The 23,877-nt window shown below is 52.2% G+C and overlaps 1 protein-coding gene across 26 annotated transcripts in view; it reads left to right on the forward strand.

Moving 5' to 3' along the window:
- Window positions 1–23,877, forward strand: part of PML (PML nuclear body scaffold) — a 59,252-nt gene that overhangs the window by 34,005 nt on the left and 1,370 nt on the right. Inside the window, exons 5-9 of one of the 26 annotated variants that reach the window (XR_010151331.1) lie at window positions 3,898–4,041; window positions 4,482–4,748; window positions 5,804–5,856; window positions 14,340–14,490; window positions 15,572–18,122. Coding sequence is in view for 22 of the 26 variants with exons in the window: in NM_001042435.1 (NP_001035900.1) it covers window positions 3,898–4,041; window positions 4,482–4,740; window positions 5,804–5,856; window positions 14,340–14,490; window positions 15,572–16,359 (1,395 nt within the window). In the remaining 4 variants the exon portion in view is untranslated. Of the gene's footprint in view, window positions 1–3,897; window positions 4,042–4,481; window positions 4,749–5,803; window positions 5,857–6,476; window positions 7,740–14,339; window positions 14,690–15,571; window positions 18,123–21,355; window positions 21,477–23,877 lie in introns of those variants that run through there. The other 25 variants (XM_009429012.5, NM_001042435.1, XR_010151332.1 and 22 more) reach the window with 25 other exon arrangements.

Consider the following 23,877-nt stretch of genomic DNA (forward strand, 5'->3'; position numbering starts at 1 on the left):
CCTTGTCTACTTTCTGTCTCTATGATTTTCAATACTCTAGGTACCTCCTATAAGTGGAATCACACAGTATTTGTCCTTTTATGACTGGCCAATTTCACTTAGTGCAGTGTTCTCAGGGTTCATCCATGTAGCATGTGTCAGAATTTCCTTTCTTTTTAAAGCTGAATAATAATATCCCATTATGTGTATATGCCACATTTTGTTGATCCATTCGTCTGTTGGACACTTGGCTTGTTTCCATTTTTTGGCTATTGTGAATCTGCTACTATGAATACGGGTGTACAGATATCTCCTTGAGACCTTGCTTTCAATTATTTTGCATGTTTACTCAGAAGTGGGATCGCTGGATCATATGGTAATTCTATTTTTAATTTTTTTTGAGGAATCACCATGCTGTTTTCCATTTTTTATTGCACCATTTGACATTTCCACCAGCACCGTGTAAAAGTTTCGACTTCTCTACAGCCTCACCAACATTTGTTATATTGTCTGTCTCTCTTTTTTTCTTAAATAATAGTCATTCTAATATGTGTGAGGTGGGTTAAACTCTTTTTTGACCACTATCCTCTATTGAAAAAATATATATATTATATCTTAACTTATAGTATATACATATGCACACACATACTGTAGCTAAAGGAGTTTTATAAAATAGGCTGGGTCCAGTGGCTCACGCCTGTAATCCTAGCACTTTGGGAGGTGGAGGCAAGTGGATCACCTGAGGTCAGGAGTTCAAGACCAGCCTGACCAACATGATGAAACCTCGTCTCTTCTAAAAATACAAACATTAGCCGGGCATGGTGGCAGGCACCTGTAATCCCAGCTACTCAGGAGGCTGAGGCAGGAGAATCACTTGAACCTGGGAGGCAGAGGTTGCAGTGAGCCAAGATTATGCCACTATACTCCAGCCGGAGCAACAAGAGCAAGACTCTGCCTCAAAAAAAAAAAAAAAAAGAAAGAAAGAAAGAAAAAAGTTTTACAGAATAAATTATGATTGTTACATGGGATGTACTCTGATAATTTCTATTCTATACTATTATTTTTGATATAAAAATGTTGGTCATGCCCCACTAAATTGCTTTCATGGTTGGATCCACTCATGGGTCACAAGCTGCAGTTTGAAAACCACTGGCCTTAAGAGTGACTAGACTTTCCTAGAGGCCTGGCAGAGACAGATCCTGGGAGATAATCTGTTCTCTCTCCTTCCCGAGACAGGCTCACACTCTCTAATCCAGAGAGGTCATCCTCCTTCTTTTTAAAGATTTGGAGAAAAAGAAAGGAAGGAAGGAAGGGAGGAGGGAAGGAGGTCAATCCATCATGGCCAATGGTGTGGAGCCCATGAGAACGACCCACCGTGGGGTTCTGGTACCTGGCACACCCAGGAGCCAGCACTGTGCTGGGGCCATCCCTGCCTTAACTCACATGCCCAGCAGCCTCTGTGGGGAGCCTCCTTGCCCAGCCCCAGCTTGCCTGGGTGGTTCTCAGAAGGCCCACACAGGAGGGACAGAGCTTGTCCCCGTGAGGAAGGTGTATCCCTGCCACTCACTCATTTTCAATAATCGGTCCAGTGGACGCTTAAAGTTCACAAAAGAGAGAAAGATGGTGGGGAGGGACATAAAAGACTCATCAAGTAAAGAAAATGAAGAGCACGCCGGGGCAGGAAGAGGCCTCCATTTCAAGACACTGGATTTGGCCAGGTGTGGTGGCTCATGCCTGTAATCCCAGCACTTTGGGAGGCCGAGGCGGGTGGATCACCTGAGGTCAGGAGTTTGAGACCAGCCTGGCCAACATGGTGAAACCCCATCTCTACTAAAAATACAAAAATTAGCTGGGCGTGGGGCTGTGTGCCTGTAATCCTAGCTACTTAGGAGGCTAAGGCAGGAGAATCGCTTGAACCCAGAAAGCCAAGGTTGCAGTGAGCCGAGATAGTGCCACTGCACTCCATCTCCTGGGCAACAGAGCAAGACTCTGTCTCAAAACAAACAAACAAACAAACGAACAAAAAACACTAGATTCAAGTCAGGCCAGGGGTCCCGAGGTATGTGACCTTGGGAAATCACTTCACCTCTCTCTGCCTCCGTTTCCTTCTCTGAAGATTGGCAATAATCATAGTACGGTACCTACTTTTTTTTTAACTATAATTTTTATGGCGATAAAATTCATATAAAATTCACCATTTTAACTCTTGAAGTGTGCAATTTAGTGGTATTTATTACATTCATAATATTTTTTAAATTTTTTAATTTTTTTTTCTTTGCAGCTCCAGCTCAAATGATTAAATTTTTTTCTTTTTAATTTTCAGAGATGAGGTCTCGCTGTGTTGCCTAGGTGGGAGGCTCAGGCGATTCTCCCACCTCAGCCTCCTGTACTTTCATAATCTTGCACAGCCATTGCCACCTATCTAGCCCCAGAATATTTTTATGCCCCCAAAAGGAAACCCCTTACCCATGAAGCAGTCAGTCCCATTTCCCCCTCCCCCATCTCCTGGCAACCACCAATCTGCTTTCTGTGTCTATGGATTTATCCATTCTGGGCATTGCATGTAAACAGGATCATACAATGTGTATTTTGTGTCTGGTTTCTTTTTTTAAAAAAATTAATTATTATTATTAGTGTTTGAGACAGAGTCTCACTCTGTGCCCCAGGCTGGAGTGCAGTGACACAATCTCAGCTCACTGCAATGTCTGCCTCGGGGCTCAAGCGATTCTCGTGCCTCAGCCTCCCAAGTAGCTGGGACTACAGGTGTGCACCACCACGTCTGGCTGGTGTCTTTCACTTAATGTAATACATTCAAGGCTCATCCATGTTGTACATCTCAGTCCTCATTGCTTTTTATGGCTGAATAATATTCCATCACGTGGCTATACCACATTTTGTTTATTCAGTCATCAGTTGATGCACATTTAGTTTGTTTTACCTTTTGGCTATTGTGAGTAGTGCTGCTCTGAACATTCACGTGCAAGCTTTTGTTTAACCGTCTGTTGTCCCTTCTTTTGGGTGCACACCTGGGGTAGAATTGCTAGGTCATATGGTAATTCTACATTTAATTTTTTAAGAAACTGCCTCTATTTCATTTTGAGATAGGTACATGAAGCACTTAGCACTGTGCCTGGCACAGAGTAGTAATAAGAACAATATTTATCATCATCAATGACATTTTCTAAGTGCCAGGTATTTTATATTTTACTTGTATTAACACATTTCATCCACATTACCATATGAGGTAGATGTTATTATTCCCACTTTATAGAGGGGGACTGAGGCCTGAGGAGTTTTAAGCAATTCATCCAACTTGTGTAGTAGCTGACCCAGGTAGAGTTAAGGCTGAGAGGGCAGAGGCAAGGTCCCAGGGAGGCCAGTTTCAGCTCAATGGGAGGATTTTCTCACTGTTAAAGGAGCCGCTTTTGCCAGTAGTGAGCACTTTGTCCCTGGAGGTGTGTGTATAAGTAGGGCTAATTACTGAGCATGTCCTGAGTTGGGCAGTGTGATTCCTGGGGTATCTTCCAGCCCTGTTAGGACACACAACAACCAAAGTGGTCCCTGGGCTCCAGTAACTCAGAGTCAGAAGGAGGTGATGCCAGGCGCGGTGGCTCATGCCTGTAATCCCAGCACTCTGGGAGACTGAAACAGGAGAATTGCTCAAGCCCAGGAGTTCAAGACCAGCGTGGGCAACATAGTGAGACCCTGTCTCTACAAAAAAATTTTTTTTAAAAAAGGAGGTGATGTGATGGAGAGTTTGGAGGACTTCTTGTCCCCAGTGAGCTCGGAGCTTTGAGTCAGGGAGCCTGGACCTGTGACTTGGTGAGGCCCCAGGGATTAGGCCTACCACAGGTCTGGGGTACCTGGCCCTGGGGCTGCTGCCTAGTCATTTCTGACTCAATTTTCCCAACTTTGCAGCCCGAGGAGGCAGAGAGAGTGAAGGCCCAGGTTCAGGCCCTGGGGCTGGCTGAAGCCCAGCCTATGGCTGTGGTACAGTCAGTGCCCGGGGCACACCCCGTGCCAGTGTACGCCTTCTCCATCAAAGGCCCTTCCTATGGAGAGGTAAGGTTCTCCCCAGCCCCAGCCTTCCCTCCTGAAGGCCTGAGTTCCACCAGGAAAGTGAGCTGGCACTGGGGTGGGAATCCAGGCCTTCATCAGATCAGCTCTTTGTGGGAAAGTGTTTGCTCGACGCCTTCTCTGTGCTCTCCCCTGTTCTTGGCTGCATGGTCAGGGAGCTTCCCATAAGCATGGCCCACTCCCAGCCCAGCAGGGGTGCTGAGACACCCAGGTTTGTCAGAGGCCAGCAGAGACTGGTGGACAGCAGATAGTACCAGCTTGGGAAGGCTTCCTGTCTGAAGAGAGACGTAATCTGCGTGGTTGAGAGCAGAGGAGAGGGGACAGCAGGAGCAAAAGGGTGGCCACAAGTCCCTGGCAGTCAGGGCAGGCTCTGCCCACTCACCCCTGGAGGCACCTGACCTGGCTCTGTGACTCCCTCTGTGCAGGATGTCTCCAATACAACCACAGCCCAGAAGAGGAAGTGCAGCCAGACCCAGTGCCCCAGGAAGGTCATCAAGATGGAGTCTGAGGAGGGGAAGGAGGCAAGGTTGGCTCGGAGCTCCCCGGAGCAGCCCAGGCCCAGCACCTCCAAGGCAGTCTCACCACCCCACCTGGATGGACCGCCTAGCCCCAGGAGCCCCGTCATAGGAAGTGAGGTCTTCCTGCCCAACAGCAACCACGTGGCCAGTGGCGCCGGGGAGGCAGGTAGGGAGGTGGGTAGGGCAGTGGCCTGGGTGCTGCCCGCCAGGGTCTGGGCGGTGCCCCTCTTCTGTATTTTGGCCCCATCCAGAAAGCCCAAAGCCAACAGGAGTCCCTTATTCCCACTGAATAAGATAGGGAAAGTTCACAGTGTGCGTGGGGGTGAGAGTGGACACAGTTTACCATGTGTTTTGCCATGATTGAGGTGTGGGGAGCCTGACAGGCTAAAATGCACAGTTCTATGAGTCCTTCCTCCCAAACACTACTGTGCCTTTGCACAGGGCAGGTCTTCACAAGAAGTTTGTTGGCTGATGCCTAGCATACTCCCAGAGAGGGCTTGGGCATACCATCACAGGAAACTGGACTCCCCATGACCTTAACTCTGCTCTCTCAGTCTACACCCATCATTTCCCCAAGTGTTTCTGCAAAGGCCACCTACCTAAGTATCTCATTTGTCAGAGTTATCTTCTATGAACACTGCCAGGCAGGTAGTCAGTTGGGCAGGAGTTGAGGTCAACCCAGAGGAATCTGGAACAAGAGAGTTCTAAGGATCTGCTTCACCCAGAGTACAGCTTTGTTCTTCATTCTGACTGAGCCCTAGCCTTGGTCACACACTGAGCACTGACTGATATTCCTTACCCACAAATGCTATTGGTAATCGATGGGTTTTGATTAACTAAATGAAGCATCTTTTAACTCTAGACATCCCAGCTCATGGAGCTGAGAATGGGGACAGTGTGCTTCTTTAGGATTGCAGAAGGTTCCAGACCAGGTAGCGGTTGTCAGGCCTCCTGTACAGGGGGCAAATTCTGAATTCTGGGCAGATAACTTAATTGAATATTCGTAGATAAGGCACAGCAAGAAATTATGGAAACCCATTTGTGAATTACTCAAATCCAAATGCAAAGCAGAGTCACATTGGCACACACAGTGGCTGTTCCCGTCCCCCTGCAGGGCATCCGTTGCCCCCAGCCGACTGGCCTGCAAGGATTCCCATAGGTGCACACCCACACCCCTCCCAGCATGCATCCTAGGCAGTTCATAATGCATCTCCCCTTCCCCGTTTCAGAGGAACGCGTTGTGGTGATCAGCAGCTCGGAAGACTCAGATGCCGAAAACTCGGTGAGTGGCCCAGAAGTTCAGCCCAGGACTCCTGCCTCCCCCCATTTCAGGTCCCAGGGGGCACAGCCACAGCAGGTGACTCTCAGACTTGCCTTGCGCCTGGGGAATTTTCCAGTGAGGCACTGAGTCCCAAGCTGTGCTGAGGACAGTCTCCAAATGCCAGCTGCATGCTTGGACCACCCCAGCCCTCCCACTACACCAGGGCCAGGAGCCTTCAGTAGCCATATGTACTCTTCTGAAATGCTGATAGCATGTGTCCAGAGCCCTGTCTCTTTTCTGGAATGTCCAAGGCCTTTGTCTGGAGCTTCCTTATGCATTTTCTGTCCTGTAAGTCCTCAGTGAGGAGGGCTGGACAAGAATCCATTCCTTGGTTTATTGCAGCCAGTGGGGGCCAGTGAAGGGGTGTCAGGCCACGGGGCAGCTATATAGGGGCCAAACAAGTGAGGTTTGACTCCATCCATGTAGAAAGATATATAAATCCATTCCACAGTGAAACAGGTGGCCTCGTGGGTAGTGACCCTTCTGTCCCTAGAGGTTTATTACTAGAGGCTGGACTATCACCTGTCCAGGGGAAAAGGGGATCTGAATAGAGTGAAAGGTTGGACTGGGTGGCCCCTGAGGTCTCTTCCAGCCCTCAGTCTGAGGTTCTGTATTGGAAAGTGCATGGAGCCCATGGAGACCGCCGAGCCACAGTCCTCGCCAGCCCACTCCTCGCCAGCCCACTCCTCGCCAGCCCACTCCTCGCCAGTCCAGTCTCTGCTGAGAGCACAAGGAGCCTCCAGCCTGCCCTGTGGCACATACCACCCCCCAGCTTGGCCTCCCCACCAGCCCGCTGAGCAGGCTGCCACCCCCGATGCTGAGCCTCACAGCCAGCCTCCTGATCACCAGGAGCGCCCTGCCGTCCACCGTGGGATCCGCTACCTGTTGTACAGAGCACAGAGAGCCATCCGCCTTCGCCATGCCCTCCGCTTGCACCCTCAATTGCATCGGGCCCCTATTCGGACTTGGTCTCCCCATGTGGTCCAAGCCAGCACTCCTGCCATCACAGGGCCCCTCAACCATCCTGCCAATGCCCAGGAACATCCTGCCCAGCTGCAAAGGGGCATCAGCCCACCCCACCGGATACGAGGGGCTGTGCGATCCCGCAGCCGCTCCCTCCGGGGCTCCTCCCATTTATCCCAGTGGCTCAACAACTTTTTTGCCCTCCCCTTCTCCTCCATGGCTTCCCAGCTTGACATGTCTTCCATGGTGGGGGCAGGGGAAGGCAGAGCCCAGACTCTTGGAGCAGGTGTTCCCCCTGGGGACTCTGTCAGAGGCTCCATGGAGGCCTCTCAAGTCCAAGTGCCTCTGGAAGCCTCTCCAATTACATTCCCACCACCCTGTGCCCCAGAAAGGCCCCCCATCAGCCCAGTCCCAGGCGCCCGTCAAGCAGGCCTCTGAGAGTGCTACCCTTCTCTTGTAACCTTGCAGCCAACACCCCTGCCCGGCCCCTGAGCTGCCTCCTCCAGCCCATGCTCTTACAGGCCCTGCACAGAGTAGCACTCATTAATTCTTGGTTAAGGAATGAATCAACGAATGAATGGCTATGCATGGACCTCTGGGCAGGGAGACCTGGGTCTTCTCTGGCTGAGAGGGGAAGGCTAAGGCATGGCTGAGATTCAAGCCACCATTCCAGGCCTCTTTGCCCAAGAAAGAAACTTCTGTCACCCTTGCACCCTCCTGTGTTCTGAGTCCCTGGCCAATAGCACAGCCTTCCATGCCCCGACCCCCACCCCAAGCCTCTCCACTAGGCCTCTGCCAGGATCTAAGCCCATGAGCACAGGGACTGGCTATCCCAAGACCTGGCAGATGTGGCTGCTCAATAAACACTTGTTGAACCATCACCCTTGCGAACCCTTATTCCACGACCATCGCGTTCTCCGATGGATCCAGCTCCTCCCTGCAGGCTGTTCTCTCTTCCCTATGCTGGAACTCAGTTCTCCTCTGGGGATACCATGTCCCCTCTTCCTCCCACACTCATGGGCATCAGAGGTGGGAGGTAGGGTCAAGGCCCCCTGCTTCCTGGACTGTTCCAGCCCCTTCCTGGCCGTCTGGTAAGATCCTCTGTCCCTCTCAGGGTGGGCCCCATGCTCCCCAGCTCATCTCAGACACCCACCTGCCCACCCTCACTGAGGGCAGACGTGAGCATTCACCTCCCAGATTTCTTCTCCCTGCTCAGGTCCTGCCTTCCTCCTGAGTGACTTCTACTTCCACCGACCTGCCCGCCACTCCTTAACCTCTCAGGGGTTGTCACCCCATTCCCCCAGACAGCTGCCTGCCCCGTGGCCGTGCCCTGCACCTCGCCATCACCGAGCACTGTCGGTCCCTCAGCCGGTCCTCTCAGACTCTGACCGCAGCCTCCTGTTCCTTGAGCTCTCAGTCCTACCTTCGCCTCCCTCCAGCCCCGCGCACTCCCCATTTCATCCCATCTTTCATCAGAATTGCAGCTCCCTGCCCAGCAGAAAATCCTGGAAGGACTCAGGAGCTTGTCGCCTCTGTGCTGCCACCTGGAGACTGAGATCTGCAGGAGAAAGGCCTGGGAAAACTATGAGTGGTTGCCTGTGACTGCTAAGGGCTCCTTGGTGCTCCGCCCAGCATGTCCTTTCGCTCTGCAGGGCAGCCCCCGCCTGCCTTTCTTCACTGGGCCCTTGTCCCAGCCTCACCCTCAGCTGATGGCGGCACCTTCTGCTCCAGGGAGAAGACAGGAGCTCTCCAATGGCATAGGGACAGTTGACATCTTGCTATTTACAGATCTCCATCGCACCCCTTCCCTGCCCTCGTTAGGGTGGAAGGGATGTCCACCTGCCTCCAGGACTCACCCTGTGTCCTGGCCCCAGCCCTTGACCCCCTGGGAGCCTCACTCCTCCTCCTCCTCATCTCTCTTGCATCTTCTAATGTATCCACTGCCTTCTGAACTAAACACCCTGAATGAGGTCTTTCTCATCTCAGAAAACTCCACCCACTTCTCTCTCCAGCTGTCGGCTCCCCTTCCTCTGCTCTCCTTGTTTACACTTCAGCCCCCTCCTTGCCCCTTCTTCACCCCACCTCCTGCGTTTCCCCGCCAGTACCAGGGTGGCCTCTGTGCCTCTAGGTGCAGTGTCGCGTTTAGTCGTTATTATTCTTGACCGGCGCCGGGCCCGGTCTTTCCTGGAAAGATCGCCTGCTCGGATGCAGCTCTGGGCACTCCTCCCTCTCCTCTGCAGGCTCTGTTTTTTCTTGGGTGTGGTGCTCCTGCAGGTTTGCTGCTGGGCCCTTTCCTCTTTTCAGTCTGTGTATTCTCCCAGGTGCTCTCAGCCACGCCCCTGACTTCAGTTACTGCCCAGGGGTAGCTGATACCCAACACTCGCACCTGCCTGCCAGACCAGCATGGCCAGTGACCTTCCAACAGCTCCGCATGGATGCCCATAGGTACCTCAAACTCAGCACCTTCTCCTCCCGTCTCACTGGCTCGCCCCACTCTCTGCCCGGTTGCACAAGCCAAGACCCCATAGCCACCCAGGGCACCCCCCTTTTGATTATTCCTCACATCCAACCAGTTATTGAGTCTTGTCTTTCTAGGGTGTAAATTCCTCTGAAATCTGGGCACTTCTTTCCATCCCATAATCTTGGTAAAATTAAAGCTACCACTGACCCTGGGTAGAGGCAGAAGCCTGGGAAGGAAAGGTGGAGAACAGGTTTGGAGTGCCAACAGTGTCCCCAGATGTCATGGAGAATCAAGTAGAGGGACCCCAGCAATATTGGGGGTGGGGCGGGGAGTATGTAATGCTCAGCTATCAGCAAGGAGTCATTAGGGGCTATACAGTGAATTAAGGGAGGGGGTAAAAGCACATTTCAGGTGATGATGAATTAAATACCTAGGAGCTCACATTAGAGAGCAGGCCTAGAGACATGGGGAGAGAGCCAGAGGACCGCTGCTTTTGTGTATGTAGCTTTAAGACACAGGTTTTAAAAATTGTTATAGGAGTCCCAAACTTTAGAAAATATATATTTTAAAACCCCAACAAATTAGGTCCCCCCTATGCATTTCTCACCCAACTTCTGGGCCCTTTCCAGACCCCTGGTGCCCCCAGAGTACACCGAGCACCACCACTGCAAATTCCTACTCCCCAGCTTGGAGGGGGTGGGGTGATATTCCCAAGGTGATCCTGGCTCCCACCTAACCCATCCTCCCCAGCTCTGCAGCTTGTATCCAGCCTTGCAGTGAGGAAAGTTGCAGAATACTGGTCTGCTACATTACTACTTTCCAAGTGTATCAGGGCATCATTTAGGAACCCCTCCCTTGAGCTTCACCTGTGTCCTAGGGATTCAGTGAGAGACTGTTTGTGCAAGAAGGAGTGAGAGGCAGCAGGGCATAGTCATGGGGTGGAGCAGTGAGTCCCCCAGGCCTGGTTGTGAAGTACCTGGGGTGAGGACTTTGCTTAAAAACTGCCAGAGTGGGTCAGCAGTGCGCCTGCCCTGGGGCCCCTGCTTTAGGATCCAAAGTGGAAAAGATAGGTGTTCTCACCCACTCTTGTGACAGATTACTGGCTCCGGTGCCTTGGTGGCAGCAGCAACAGGAGGGGGCCAAGGCGAGGGGGCAGCCTGTGGCAGAAGTGGCAGTGGTGACGGCGGAGGAAGGGAGGCCTGTCGGGAATGGCTGATCCAGGGGAGGGGCCGTGGCACTGGTGAGTGTGCATCTGAGAAAATGAAACGGAGGGGCTGGCCAAGAGGCTGGAGCTAGGCAGAAGGGCAGCAGAGGCCACAGGCTGGCCGAGTTTATGGTCCAGTTCACTCATAACATGTGCAGTATTCCTGGGGTCTTTGAGGCTTTGCAAGAGCTGGGGTTTTGTGTCTGCAGAAAGATAGCAATGCGTGTGTCTTGCCAAACTGATCCCAGCTGTAGCTGATGCTTAAGTGCTCAGAAAGTTCTTCAGGAGCTTGAGGGCTCTTGATAAGCATGAATGTCAGATGTTCTGTATCTTCCAGAGGCTGGATGCTGACTATCAGAGTTTGGCTTGTGTTTGGCTGATGAGCAAATCTGGAATGAATCAGTGATAAGGACAATTGTTCTCAAGCTGGCTGTACATTGGGGAGTTTTCCCAACTACAGATTCCTAGGTCCTACGCCCTGAGATTCTAATCGAATCAGTCTTGGGTGCAGCCTGGGCCTCAGTTTTTTCTTAAAGCTATGAATGCCTAACCAAAGTCAAGAACCACTGAATCGGGGGATTCATTGCATGTCTGTGGTAGAGGAATGCTGCTCATTTGTTTATAGATGTAGCAGTCTTGAATGCAGTTGACATTTTCATACCAGGGTGTAATACAGCAGAGGAGGGGAGAGGCTGGATCTTCCCTGATGTACCTCCTGGACTTTTGGAGTGTGATTACAATGCCAATCCAGCCACTTCCTCTGAGCATGCTTGGGACGACTGTTAGACCTGCTGTGTTGAGTTAGAATGCAGTTGACCTGCTCAGGCCGTGAGATCTATGAGGAAGGGGAGTGAGATGGATGTAGCTCATGAGCCAGATTGCAGGTGTATCCAAGTTGCATGTATATCCTGAAAAAATCCTGGCTCTCACGAGGCTCACCCTGAACACAGTTTTGCATTCAAAGAAACAATGTCCATTAACCAAGTATAATAAAGAAATAAATCCCAGTATTTACTTGCATCTTTTGAAAGAACATTAAAGGGAATCCAGCTCATAACCCCAGCAGCACTTCTTCAGTCCTTCTTCCCCTTTTCTTTGGCGCCTGGCATCTCTCACTGCATAGCAAAGCTTTCCCCCTTCATTCCCGGTCCTCACACGCAGGCTCAAGGCTCTGTTTCCCATCTTCTTTCTTCTGTCCCCCTTCCTTTTCTCTTCCAAGCAAATCTAAGTCTTTTCCAGTGACTGTCCCTCTCTGTGCTCCCCCGACACCCAGTTATCCTAATTTGCAGAATAAGGCCAAGGTGTGGGGCCTGGGGGCAGAATGGGAGAGTCTCCCCTAGTGAGCAGGGAGGGGAGTATGTTCTGCACCAGGCCACTATGTCTGATGGCCCTGCTGGCAAACCTGAGTCTTTCAGAAAGTCTTGTTTAAATGCGTCAGCACTCCCCAGCCGTGATGCTGGAGTTTAAGGCGGGGCAGGGGAGAATTCTGGGTTTACAGCTGGCTGGAGTTCCAGTGAGACCAGCTCCATGGGTGGCCATACTTTATGGAAGTCCCCAAGGGCAAGAGGAATTTTGGAGGAAGTGAGTCAGGGCTGAAAGATCCAGCCTCTCCTCCATTAACAAGCTTGGTGGAAAGGGGGTGTCCTTTTATTAAAGGAGACAGTAGAGGTTTCTTAGAGAAGGCAGCTCGAGTAAGTTTAGGACAAAGGACATTTCCCTGGCCCCGGGACAATGGAAGGCTCTAAAAACGAGGTTCTAGTGGCTGCCATAAATGACCCTGCTGTAACGATGGGAGGGGTGGCCTAAAGAGACAGCACTGTGGCTCTCCAGGGAGCTCTCCTCTTGGAAGAGCAGATCTGAAGGCGGGAAGACTGGTTCTAAGGCCGAGGACATTGCCCCGAGCTTTGTGGAGGCACTCAGGAACACAAAGGGGCATTTGCAGTTGGGTTTGGAGCAGGAAGAAGAACGAAAAAGAGAAAGTCCTGTGTGCCATGTCAGTGGGTGGCAGCATGGACTCAGCCTCAGCTATTGGCACCAAGGATCTGAACCAGGGAGGACCCAGAAGGGGAGCCCAGCCCCTCCGCCAGCTTGTGGGAGAGCGCTGCTGCCCGGTGAAGCCTGGAGAGAGGAAACAACTGGATTCTCCCAAAGCGGGAGAAGGTGGAGTCTCCAGCCACCCAGCTACAAGCTAGGAAGACGCCTTGTAGAAGGCTCCTTACAGGGAGGAAACCGAGTTGGAAAGGCGAGACAGCAGTGTGGGCTCACCCGGAGCAAGACGTGTGAAATCAGCTTTTGACAGCGTGGCTGAATGAGGATCTGGAGATGCGAGGCGCTGGGCAGACTCTCTGACTAGATCCCTGGATATGAAGAGGCAAAGCCAGCTCTAGATGGATTCATAGTGAGTGTCTGCTTCTGACAATAACTGGCAGAAAGCTGATGAGCCTGGAGCAGGTCTGTGAAATGCAAATCCAGTGAAATCCAGCCACTCCTACGAAAACCCACCACATCTTAGGTTACTTGTGGGCGGAAACGCTTTTTCTCTCAGTTGAAGCTTGGTTGGAAGCAGATGTTTCACTTGGGCATTGGAAGGGTCTGGGGAAATGTGCTGCATCCTAGGCCAGGGACATTAGCCAGAGGCCAGAATTAACTGAGGCTTTAGCACCAGGTGACACCAACTTCATTGAGAAGCCAGCGGCAGTCCATAAAGAGGAAAAACCCAAGGCCTGCCCTGGACTCTGTCCCAGCCATGCTCCCAACTGGCCCTGTGATCCTGGCCTTGTCTCTTCCTTGCTGGTCTCTGGCTAACGTCCACAGGTGGCATTCATGGGAGGTTCCAAGTTGGTCATCAAAGACTAAACATCTGGGCTTGGCAGCTGAGCAGATGATAAGCAATTAACTCTGTATTACCATCAGAGGCTCCACCTCCCTCTGTAGTCCCAGTCCCTTGGGAAAATCTCAGAGCTGGAGCCCTTCCCTCATCCTCTGGCTCCCCATCCCATGGCTTCTCGAACAGTGTTCCCACCAGGACCTTGGGACAGGAGAGAACGCCTCACCTGAAGGACTCCCAAAACTCAGGTTTCTCTAAGCTGCTGGGGCAGATGCCAAGAGCCTCCACTGCTCTCTCACTGCCAAGGACCTGGGTGTCCACCTAGATGTGGCCTTCAGGAGGCCAAGCAGTCCTTCCCCTCGCCTTTGTGTAGGACACTGGCACCTCGGCTGACTTCGGGGACAAGAAAAGGCAGGCTCCCGACCCCTTCCAAAGAATCATCTGGGGTTCAAGATGAGGCTTCTTTCTCCCGTCCCAAGTTTTGGTGTTTCTTCTGAGTCTGCTCAGAAAGATGAAATTAGGAGCAGACATCTCAGGTCCTGCCTGCCATAGCAGATGGCTCCTTCCCTGAGCCTCCATAAGCAGCACAGCACACTCATGCACACACCCACTGGTATTTTCTCTCACACTTTCATACACTTGTGTCAACGCAGGTTCACAGCTCACACTTAACTGTGCATGCACACACAGATTTAGCACTTGGATTCATTCCCACACATGCACGTTCACAACCTGTGTGTGTCACCCTTCCTCCCCTACTCATGAGGGTGTATGCCCTGGTTCACACATGTAACCCTCACATGTGACACACCCAGTTCATACCCATTCATGCACACATACCTTCTCTTGTGCACACGTCCCCTTTCCCAGTGGTACACCCTCCTTCATGTGCACGCAGATGCCCCCAGCTATACCAGCTTGCTAGTGTTCTGCACAGGTGCTTGCCTTGGCCCTCTGAATACCTGACACTTGGTTTTTCTGTGTTGCAGTCCTCCCGAGAGCTGGATGACAGCAGCAGTGAGTCCAGTGACCTCCAGCTGGAAGGCCCCAGCACCCTCAGGGTCCTGGACGAGAACCTTGCTGACCCCCAAGCAGAAGACAGACCTCTGGTTTTCTTTGACCTCAAGATTGACAATGAAAGTGGGTTCTCCTGGGGCTACCCCCACCCCTTTCTAATTTAGTCTCTGAGTCCCAAAAAGAAGTGCAGGCAGAGCCATCTGCCAGGCCCAGGAGAGCTCTGAGCTCTGGCCAACAACTGCAGCCAGGCTGGGCAGAGCACTCCGGCTCACCTGGGCTCCTGGCGTGTCATTTGCTGGCTTGAATAAAGATGTCCGCCTTATCCAGTGCCTGAGTGTGCGAGAGAGGCAGATGCCTCCACAAGTGCACCTCTGACCAGTTCTTCTCTTAGACAGAGAGCCTGGGGAACACACTCCTAGACAGAAACACAATGCGTGAGCTCATTGCCGTGAGCCGTGTCATCCAAGTAAGGCCTCTGGCTGTGCTACACGTTTCTGAGTAGAGGGCCAATCCCACAGGTGGCTGCACAGGGCTGCCCACAGATCCAAGGTCACAGAGGGATCAGACCCCTTATCCTGGAAGCCCCTCTACTTCCTCCAGTGCTTGCCCTGGCTCTGCAAATGCCCCTCCTTGAGCCAGAGCCCCAGGCCCTCCCCTGTGGCATGGACTCAACATTGGGGCTAGCCCAGCCAGACAGAAACAGCAAGTGTTTTCATGGTACAGAAAAGTCATTTGCAGACCTCAGTGGGAGGCTCTTGGCCTTGCTCTGAGTGGAGTGCTGTCTATGTCCCAGGGCTCTGACTGGGCTGGGGTCCTTGAGGGGATTGGAGGAAGGAGCATGAGATGGAGAGCTAAGTTCAAGCAGCCTGGGATCTCTAGTATAGGTGGCTGAGGCTGATAGAAGACAGGAGGGACCCGTATCCATGGGGTTTGGCCAACTCTGGGGCCGGTAGTGGAGGAGGGGAGAGCTGGATCCCCAGCTGGTGAACAAAGTGTTTGGAGGGCAGCCGAGCCTCCCCTTCTGACTGCTATCCCATCACAACCAGGGTCAGAGCTGCATTTGGGGGCTGATGTGTGGCTACTGCCAGCAGACCCCAAGGTGAGGTCTCTAGATGGTGAGTCAGCAGCCCTAGAGGACCCCCTGCTCCCACCCCAGAGCTCTCTGTGACCCTGGGTCCTCACCCTACCCTTCTCTCCTGCCCAGCCCAGAAGATTAGCCAGCTGGCTGCGGTGAACCGGGAAAGCAAGTTCCGCGTGGTCATCCAGCCTGAAGCCTTCTTCAGCATCTACTCCAAGGCCGTGTCCCTGGAGGTGGGGCTGCAGCACTTCCTCAGCTTTCTGAGCTCCATGCGCCGCCCTATCTTGGCCTGCTACAAGCTGTGGGGGCCTGGCCTCCCAAACTTCTTCCGGGCCCTGGAGGACATTAACAGGCTGTGGGAATTCCAGGAGGCCATCTCGGGCTTCCTGGCTGCCCTGCCTCTCATCCGGGAGCGTGTGCCCGGGGCCAGCAGCTTCAAACTCAAGAACCTGGCCCAGACCTACCTGGCGAGAAACATGAGCGAGCGCAGCGCCATGGCTGCCGTGCTGGCCATGCGTGACCTGTGCCGCCTCCTCGAGGTCTCCCCGGGCCCCCAGCTGGCCCAGCATGTCTACCCCTTCAGTAGCCTGCAGTGCTTTGCCTCCCTGCAGCCCCTGGTGCAGGCGGCTGTGCTGCCCCGGGCTGAGGCCCGCCTCCTGGCCCTACACAACGTGAGCTTCATGGAGCTGCTGAGTGCACACCGCCGTGACCGGCAGGGGGGCCTGAAGAAGTACAGCCGCTATCTAAGCCTGCAGACCACCACGTTGCCCCCTGCCCAGCCTGCTTTCAACCTGCAGGCTCTGGGCACCTACTTTGAAGGCCTGTTGGAGGGTCCGGCGCTGGCACGGGCAGAAGGAGTCTCCACCCCTCTTGCTGGCCATGGCTTGGCAGAGAGGGCCTCCCAGCAGAGCTGAGAGGAGGGGGTGACCAGCTTGGAGTCTCTGGTGGGCAGAGAGGGATGGGGTCCCTGAGCCAGGCCCCACCCATCACAGCATTCCCAGGTCCTGGTACCCAGCCCTCAGTTGTCATTTGGTTCAGAATCAGTTCCCTTTCTCTGGGACCAAATTTCCCTTCTCTAAACATCCTACAGAGAAGGTTCCAAAGCTGAGCACCCACCACCCTAGGTGTGCACCAGACTCCTATTAGCCCCTCCTTCCAGGAGCTAGAACCAGGGAGGTCCTGAGTGAGGAAGGCATGACCTCTGGGCTCTCTAGGTGGCCCTGGTCTTGCCCCATCCATCCCACCTGCCACTACCTTGGGTGTCCTTACAGCTCTGCCCTGACCCCAGCCCCTGCCCCTGGACACCTGCTGACAGCTCCCACACAGAACAGTCTGAGGTGATGCTGGCTACAGCCCTGGCAGCCCATGGCAACTCAAAGTGCCTTCCAAACCAAACTGCCCCTCATGAGGTTAGGGTCCCCCACCCTCCACCTGCCCAGAGGCCAACTCTGTTCCCTTCTCCTTTCATCCCAGAGGGGCCTCATCAGCAAAGACAGAAACTGATGTTCCATGCATGTCCCTGCTTCCAAAGCCTGACCTTCCAAAGCTTGCTTCCTTCCTCCTGGCTGCACAGACACCTCTGCTTGGCCACAGCTTTGCTCTTTGGTCCTCAGGCCACCAGACCCCTCACAGCATGGCCCTTGGCTCTTCCTGCACTGCCCTCACCCTCAGCCGTCCCAAGGAATGCCCAGCGCTACTCAGCATGTATTCCAGGACCTGCGGCATCAGCATCCCCTGGGAGCTTCTTAGAAATGCAGACCTGTGGGCTCTACCACAGGCCTCTGGAATCAGAATCTTCAGGGTGGGGCCCAGCAGTCTGTGTTTTAACAGGTTCTCCCGGTGATGCTGGTGCATGCTCAAGTTTGAGAACCGCTGCTCTCATAGACTGCTCCTCCAAGGGGAAGCAGTGTGGAACAGCAGAGAAAGTCCCGTCCCTATCTCTGACTGTGCAGTGAGTGTGGCCTAGGAACAGGTCCCTTCCTAAGCTCTAGTGTCCCCATCTGTAAAATCGGCTGATTGGCCTCCACGGTCAGAGCGGCCATCTGGCTGTGCCATCCTGCATTTTTAGGAATGGAAAGCAGGCCTCTGAGGCAGTGGACAGGAAGACTTCTCATCCTTGAATTCTAGCTCCCATTCCAAACTGTTAGTCCCCAGCCTTGTGGTCACATCAGAGGTCAACAGCAGAACAGAGGCAGGTCAGGGTTGTCCGCTCTGATTAGCAGAACGACGGCCCCTTCCTCCTCCTCCCTCCTTCCCATCCCTTCTCATTAGCTCCCTGCTCCTGGGATGCTTCCCAAGCAGCCCAGGCCTCTAGCCTCCATGGCTGATGACCTCAGCTTTCACACTGGTGAAATCTGTGTACCCATACTGCAGCCCCATCCCATGGGGCCCCTGAAGACCCACTGAGGAATTCCATAGGGTCTTGTTCCCACGACCGGAGTGCTGGCTCTCACAGTGAATTTTGATGCATTTAAAATAAGATTCTGATGCCAGACTGTTAAAACAGGCGCTGGTTCTGAAGCACCGATGGAAACAGATTGATGCAGATGGAAGGAGGAAGGGAGACTGGGCCCACTGATTTCCAGCCCCACCATGTGTGCTGTTTTCAGATGTGATTGAGGGGTGTTCTGCCCTGCCTCCACTGTCACAGCCTTTAATAAAGATGTGAATCTTGAAAGCCTGATGCTCCAATCACAGACTCTGCTCAGCACCCCCAGAGGAACCACTGAGAAGCCTTTTGCCTGGATAGGAGGGGGCTCTCCCAGGCATAGGCTTGTGGCCACTTGCCCAGCACAACTGTGTTTTGTGGGGCGTCTTTTAGGACTTAGCAGAGCTGAGAGCCCTTTGTTGCTCAATGCTGTGAGCCTTAAGCATGTGAATCCCCCCACATGACAAGTGGGGAGACCCAGGGTAGGCTTTCCTTTGGATCATCTCCAAATGGGAGTGCCACGTGGCAGGAAAGAAGCACCGATTTCAAGAATTACTTCCTAGAGAAAGTCAGGAACTAGAGACCAGAGTCTGCAGGAACTTTGCCACTGCCCTTCACTGGCTAATCCTGTACTTCTCTCTGTGTTCCTTGAGTGACAGGTGGTAAAACCCTTAAAAAGGGAGGTGTGGGAGGCCCAGGACTTTGGTAACAGGTGATGAATGTGTTGTCTTGGCCATCACAGGTGGAGCTTCAGTTAGTACCCGAGGGATTCCCCTGGCACAAGCATTATAGGAATTAGTCCACCACTGGCGTGGGTGAGCAGCCAGGTAATGGGAATTGATCAGTGCCACCACCCTTGACCCCAACTACCATCCCAGATGCCCAGATTCCAGTCCTGGAGTTTTATTCTCTCAGCTTGATCCTTTGACCAAGAAGATCCAGTTCCAATATGTCACCTGTGCTTCATCTTTGGACTATATCTCAGGTGTTTACGTGTCAACTAATGGGAGCTTACTGGGTTAGAAGTCAGGACACTGAGTTTCAATCCTCACTTAGTAGTCTGTGGCCCTCTTTGGCACATTAACCTCCCTCCTTGATCCTCAGGCTGCGCCTCTGTCAAACGGGAGAATGCGGCTCCTTTTGACTTCAAGGGATCTTTGTGGGAACCAATGAGAAAATGTGTGTGAGGATAGCCTTTTGGTATATTTTAAAAGTGCACAAATTTAAGATCTTACTGCTTTATAAAGTGCTTTATGAATTATAGGAAAATAAACACATTTTAGATCTTAGAAAAAAACAAAAAAACATGGGCTTGTCTTCAGGGTAGTAAAGAACAAGATCTGGGATGAACAAACAATTGTGGGTGTCCTGGGGTCTGAAGGAGCCAAGATCAAGGGGTCAACTATGGAGGGGCTGGGCAGGAGGTGGCACTGTGCTCCCAGCACACCCAGATGGGACATTTCACTCACTGGGGCCCGGAGTAGAGAACAAACTTTCTGTGTGGCAGCTCAGCGAAGCCCTGCTCCAGGGTCTCCTTCTGAGGCCTGAAGTCATTTAAAAATCTGCTTTGCCCCCAACCCCAACCTGGCTCTTAGCTCCAGCAGCTGTCACAGAGCCTGGTCAGGCTGTTTTCCCACCCTCTACTTCACCTTGTCCTGGCCCATGTCCACCCTTCTCCCTGCCCATGTCCACCGTTCTCCCTATCCCAGCCTCACTCTGACTCCTGGCCCCAACCCTGACCACTCTCCATGCCTGAGTCTCACCCTCAGCCTAGCCCTGCCAGCAGGCCCCATCTCCTCCTCTGACCTCAGCCTTGTCTCCGCCTCACACCCCAGGTGCCTCCAGCACCTAAGCCTAGAGTAAGGGGCTCTCTTCTCATCTTTCCTCACTCCTCACAATTAAGGAAACTCCATGGCTAGTGTGCATACCACCCGGGCTGGAATGCATCAAATGTCAAGTCAAAGGGGGTAGGACACTGGGGACCCTGCCTGGCGAGAAGCGGAGCTGAGCTAGGGCTGCTCCCGGACTCTGCCAGCAGAGGGCGCTGCTGGAGTGCAGTGGCCTCCCCGCCCTGCAGGTGCCTGACAACGGGCGTGGGCCACGGTAGTGCTGGTGGTGCTGGTGGTTTAAGCTCAGGCAGCTCAGTCCTTTCTAAAGTGCTGTGCGTGCTTCCTGTGGTATGGGAGATAACTGTAGATACGAGGCACGTGGAGAAACATTTTTTAAAAAATGTTAAACCTTTTATATTTAGTTTAACATCTGTTAGAAACAATACAACCAGGCCATGCGCGGTGGCTCACACCTGTAATCCCAGCACTCACTTTGGGAGGCCGAGGCGGGTGGTTCACTTGAGGTCAGGAGTTCGAGACCAGCCTGGCCAACATGGTGAAACCTGTCTCTACTAAAAATACAAAAATTTGCTGGGTGTGGTGGCCCGTGCCTGCAATCCCAGCTATTCGGGAAGCTCTGAAGCAGGAGAATTGCTTGAACCTGGGAAGAGGAGGTTGCAGTGAGCCGCGATTGTGCCACTGCACTCCAGCCTAGATGACAAGCGTGAAATTCCGTCTCAAAAAAAAAAAAAAGGAAAAAGAAAAAAAGAAACAATACAACCAGCTCATCGAAAGTCTGATTTCTGGCTGGGTGTGATGGCTCATGCCTGTAATCCCAGCACTTTGGGAGGCCGAGGCAGGTGGATCATGAGGTCGGGAGATCAAGATCATCCTGGCTAACACAGTGAAACCCTCTCTCTACTAAAAATACAAAAAATTAGCCGGGTGTGGTGGTGTGCACCTGTAGGCCCAGCTACTCGGGAGGCTGAGGCAGGAGAACTGTTTGAACCCGGGAGGCAGAGGCTGCAGTGAGCTGAGATTGTGCCACTGCACTCCAGCCTGGGCAACAGAGTGAGATGCCATCTCAAAAAAAAAAAAAATTGTGATTTCTGGGATCTGGTTGCTCAGAATGACGCTGAAGTGGAATTCTTTAAAGATCCACTTAGGACAAATAGTAAGTAACTCCACACTCGGAAGGGACACAGGTAGAGGAAAACTTATGACTGTGGAAGTGAATGGCCTGTTAATTTGGGGAAATACTGGGTTACCAGTGGACTTAGGGTGAGCTCTACAGCTAAGGATAGGGCCCAAGTTAGAACTGGGGTAAGGATGGCGTGGGCTTAGAATCGGGGTGAGGGTTAGAGCTAAAGTTCAGGGGAGGCCCCAGGTTAGGATTTGGGATTAGATCAGATGGAGGGGCACATTTGGTGCTTAAGGTTGAGAATAAACCTTAGGAATTAGGAATTGAGTTAGAATTGGGGTGAGTTAGGAATTTAGTTAGAAATGGAGTTAAAGTCACTCTTCAGGCCACAAGTCTTTGTGACTTTAGTAACTGAAAAGTCCATGGAACTGTGAACAGATGGGCAGGAGCTTCTCGACCCCCTAATAGGCACCCCAAGTTCAATCTGCCTTTTCCCCCAAATCCTCTTCTAGAAGCACCTGGCAGGGGCTCTGCCTGAGCTCACAACTCCAACAAGGTCAATGTACACCAATCGGATTGGAGGGACCGAGGAGTGGGCAATCCTGCCCAGGAGGGAGAGCATGGGACAACCAGGTAAGACAACTGGGTACCAGACACGATTTCACCATTTAGCACAAGTAACCTTTAATCTTCCCAACTGTCCTATGTGGTTACAGCCCATCTTCCTCCTACAGAGGAGCACAGCAGGGCAGCAAGGCTGAGTACCTCGTCAGGGTCATTAAACTTGTATGTGGCAGAGCTGGGATTTGCCTGCGGGGAGCCTGTGTCTAGACTGGCACCATCTGTGGCCCACATCATGGAGCGCATGGCCACGTGTTGGGGGACAGGCTGCCTGGTCTCTCCTTCTCTCCTTTCCGTGCTTCCTGAGTTGTCAGTCTCAGGTGATGCAGAAGGCAGGTCTCTGGAAGCTACCCCCACCTTCTCATCCCTGTGCTTGAACTTTCATTTTAATTTTTTCATTTAGGGCAGTGTTTCTGGACCTTTTTATAATTATTATTATTGTCCTCTTAAGGAGCATTTTTAGCATCTTTTCCCAATTGTGCCTCCCTGTATGAAATTTTAATACCATAGATACACTGTACATTCCATAGGATTTTCTAGATACAAGATCGCATCATCTGTGAATAGAGATGGTTTTACTTCTTCCTTACATGGACATATGTATGGACTGTGAGCCTTTGGAGGGTCAGAAACCATGGTAATAGCCAAGATGGTAAACTGCCCTTCCTCCCCTTCCTTTTCATCCTCTGTGGGGTGATAATGCCTCTGTTGAGAATGCATGATTTAGGGTAAGGCCCCACCCCGTTACAATGTAGGTAAGAAGTGGTCACAGGAAGGAGTGGGTGGGATGCGGGCTGCACCTCTATGTGGGTGGAGACTAGGTGGGCCAGGTGGAGGGAGATGGAAGGGAATGGAGATCCAGGTTTCTGAGAACACACTCGCCTGTAGTGGCCTTGGTCCTGGTCCCAGGCACAGGCACAGGCTGAGCCTGGGGCTAGGGGAGGAATGGGGCCAGTACCATCACTTATTTTTGTCTCTGAATCCAGATGTCAGCTCCAGACCCGCTGGACCTGAATAAAGCAAATACCTGTGGAGACTCTGTTGAGAGAAGAGTCTAGAATTTCAACAGATTCTCCCCATACTAAAAGCAAACAAACAAAAACAAAATGAAACAACCAAACAAACAAAAACAAAAAACAGGAAGTTTGGACGTCTCTGTTCACCCTTACAAAATGCATTTGCTGTCAAGTGAGGGGAAAATTCCTTCATTCTTGGCTCAAGGAACTTCCTTAAACTAAGACCAGCTGCCTGGACTGTGCTAAATTCAGTTTATAAATATTATAAATATCCCAAACTTGATAGCCAAGCAGATTACAAAAGCTAGCTAGCTAACCGCAGAAATTTTCCAAAACGCTAGCCAGTCAGACAAGTATGAGATATTGTGAAATCCTGTGTTGCTTGTCTGATTTCCTGAAATCATTCATCTCAGACTGAGTGCAGAAGGCCTGGGGGTGGAATTCAGGAGCACTGACTATCTCCTACAGTTCTAGAGCCTTAAAGCCCTGGCCGACCCCAGGGTGGATTGATTGCACAGTAAGTCAGACCAACCAGCTGGGCGCAGTGGCTCATGCCTGTAATCCCAGCACTTTGGGAGGCCGAGGCAAGTGGACCTAGGGTCATGAAGAAGGTGGAGGCCCTGAGGCCCTGAGTGATTTTATAAAGAACACCTTAGCAAATATCCAGCACTATGGGTTCTTACCTTCACTCAGGACCCACAAAGCCCCACGTTCTGACAGATTTTATTTATCAGACAAATTGCACTTAGTCATGCTTCATTCATTTTTCTCGGAGACTTCCCAGGTTACATAGACCTGAGATAATCTCCCCATCTCGCCGTCACCCCCCACGAAGACACTCCATGTTTCTGTTTGCAATACAGTCTTACATGGATCAATATTAGATTTTCATGGTGCTCTTTGCATTTTGCAACTATTGCTTAAGCTGGAGACCCAAAACGAGCACTAGCTTTTGAGTCAAAGACCCCTGGATTCCAGTTTCAGCTGAGAGACTGTGAGCACATCGCCAGCCCACTCTGATCCTGTATCCTAGTTGTACAATCACCTATTTCCCATCAATTGCAAGGCTGGAAAGAAAAGTGCCCACTCTGGCCAGTACACGGTAGGAGCTTAGTAAGCTTAAGCTCTCTTGCTTCCCCACTACACTAAAGTGTTAGGGGAAAGACAGATGTGGGGAATGTCACCTGGGAGGCTCCAGCTGTATGCTTCACAATCCTACTGAGAGGTGACAGCCTGCTGGCAGCCCTGGCTCGCTCTCGGGCCTCCCCTGCCTTGGCTCCCACTTTGGCGGCACTTGAGGAGCCCTTCAGCCCGCCGCTGCATGGTGGGAGCCCCTTCCTGGGCTAGTCGAGGCCAGAGCCGGCTCCCTCAGCTTGCGGGGAGGTGTGGAGGGAGAG

Source organism: Pan troglodytes, chromosome 16 (genome assembly GCF_028858775.2).
Source record: "Pan troglodytes isolate AG18354 chromosome 16, NHGRI_mPanTro3-v2.0_pri, whole genome shotgun sequence".
NCBI classification, from domain to species: domain Eukaryota; kingdom Metazoa; phylum Chordata; class Mammalia; order Primates; family Hominidae; genus Pan; species Pan troglodytes.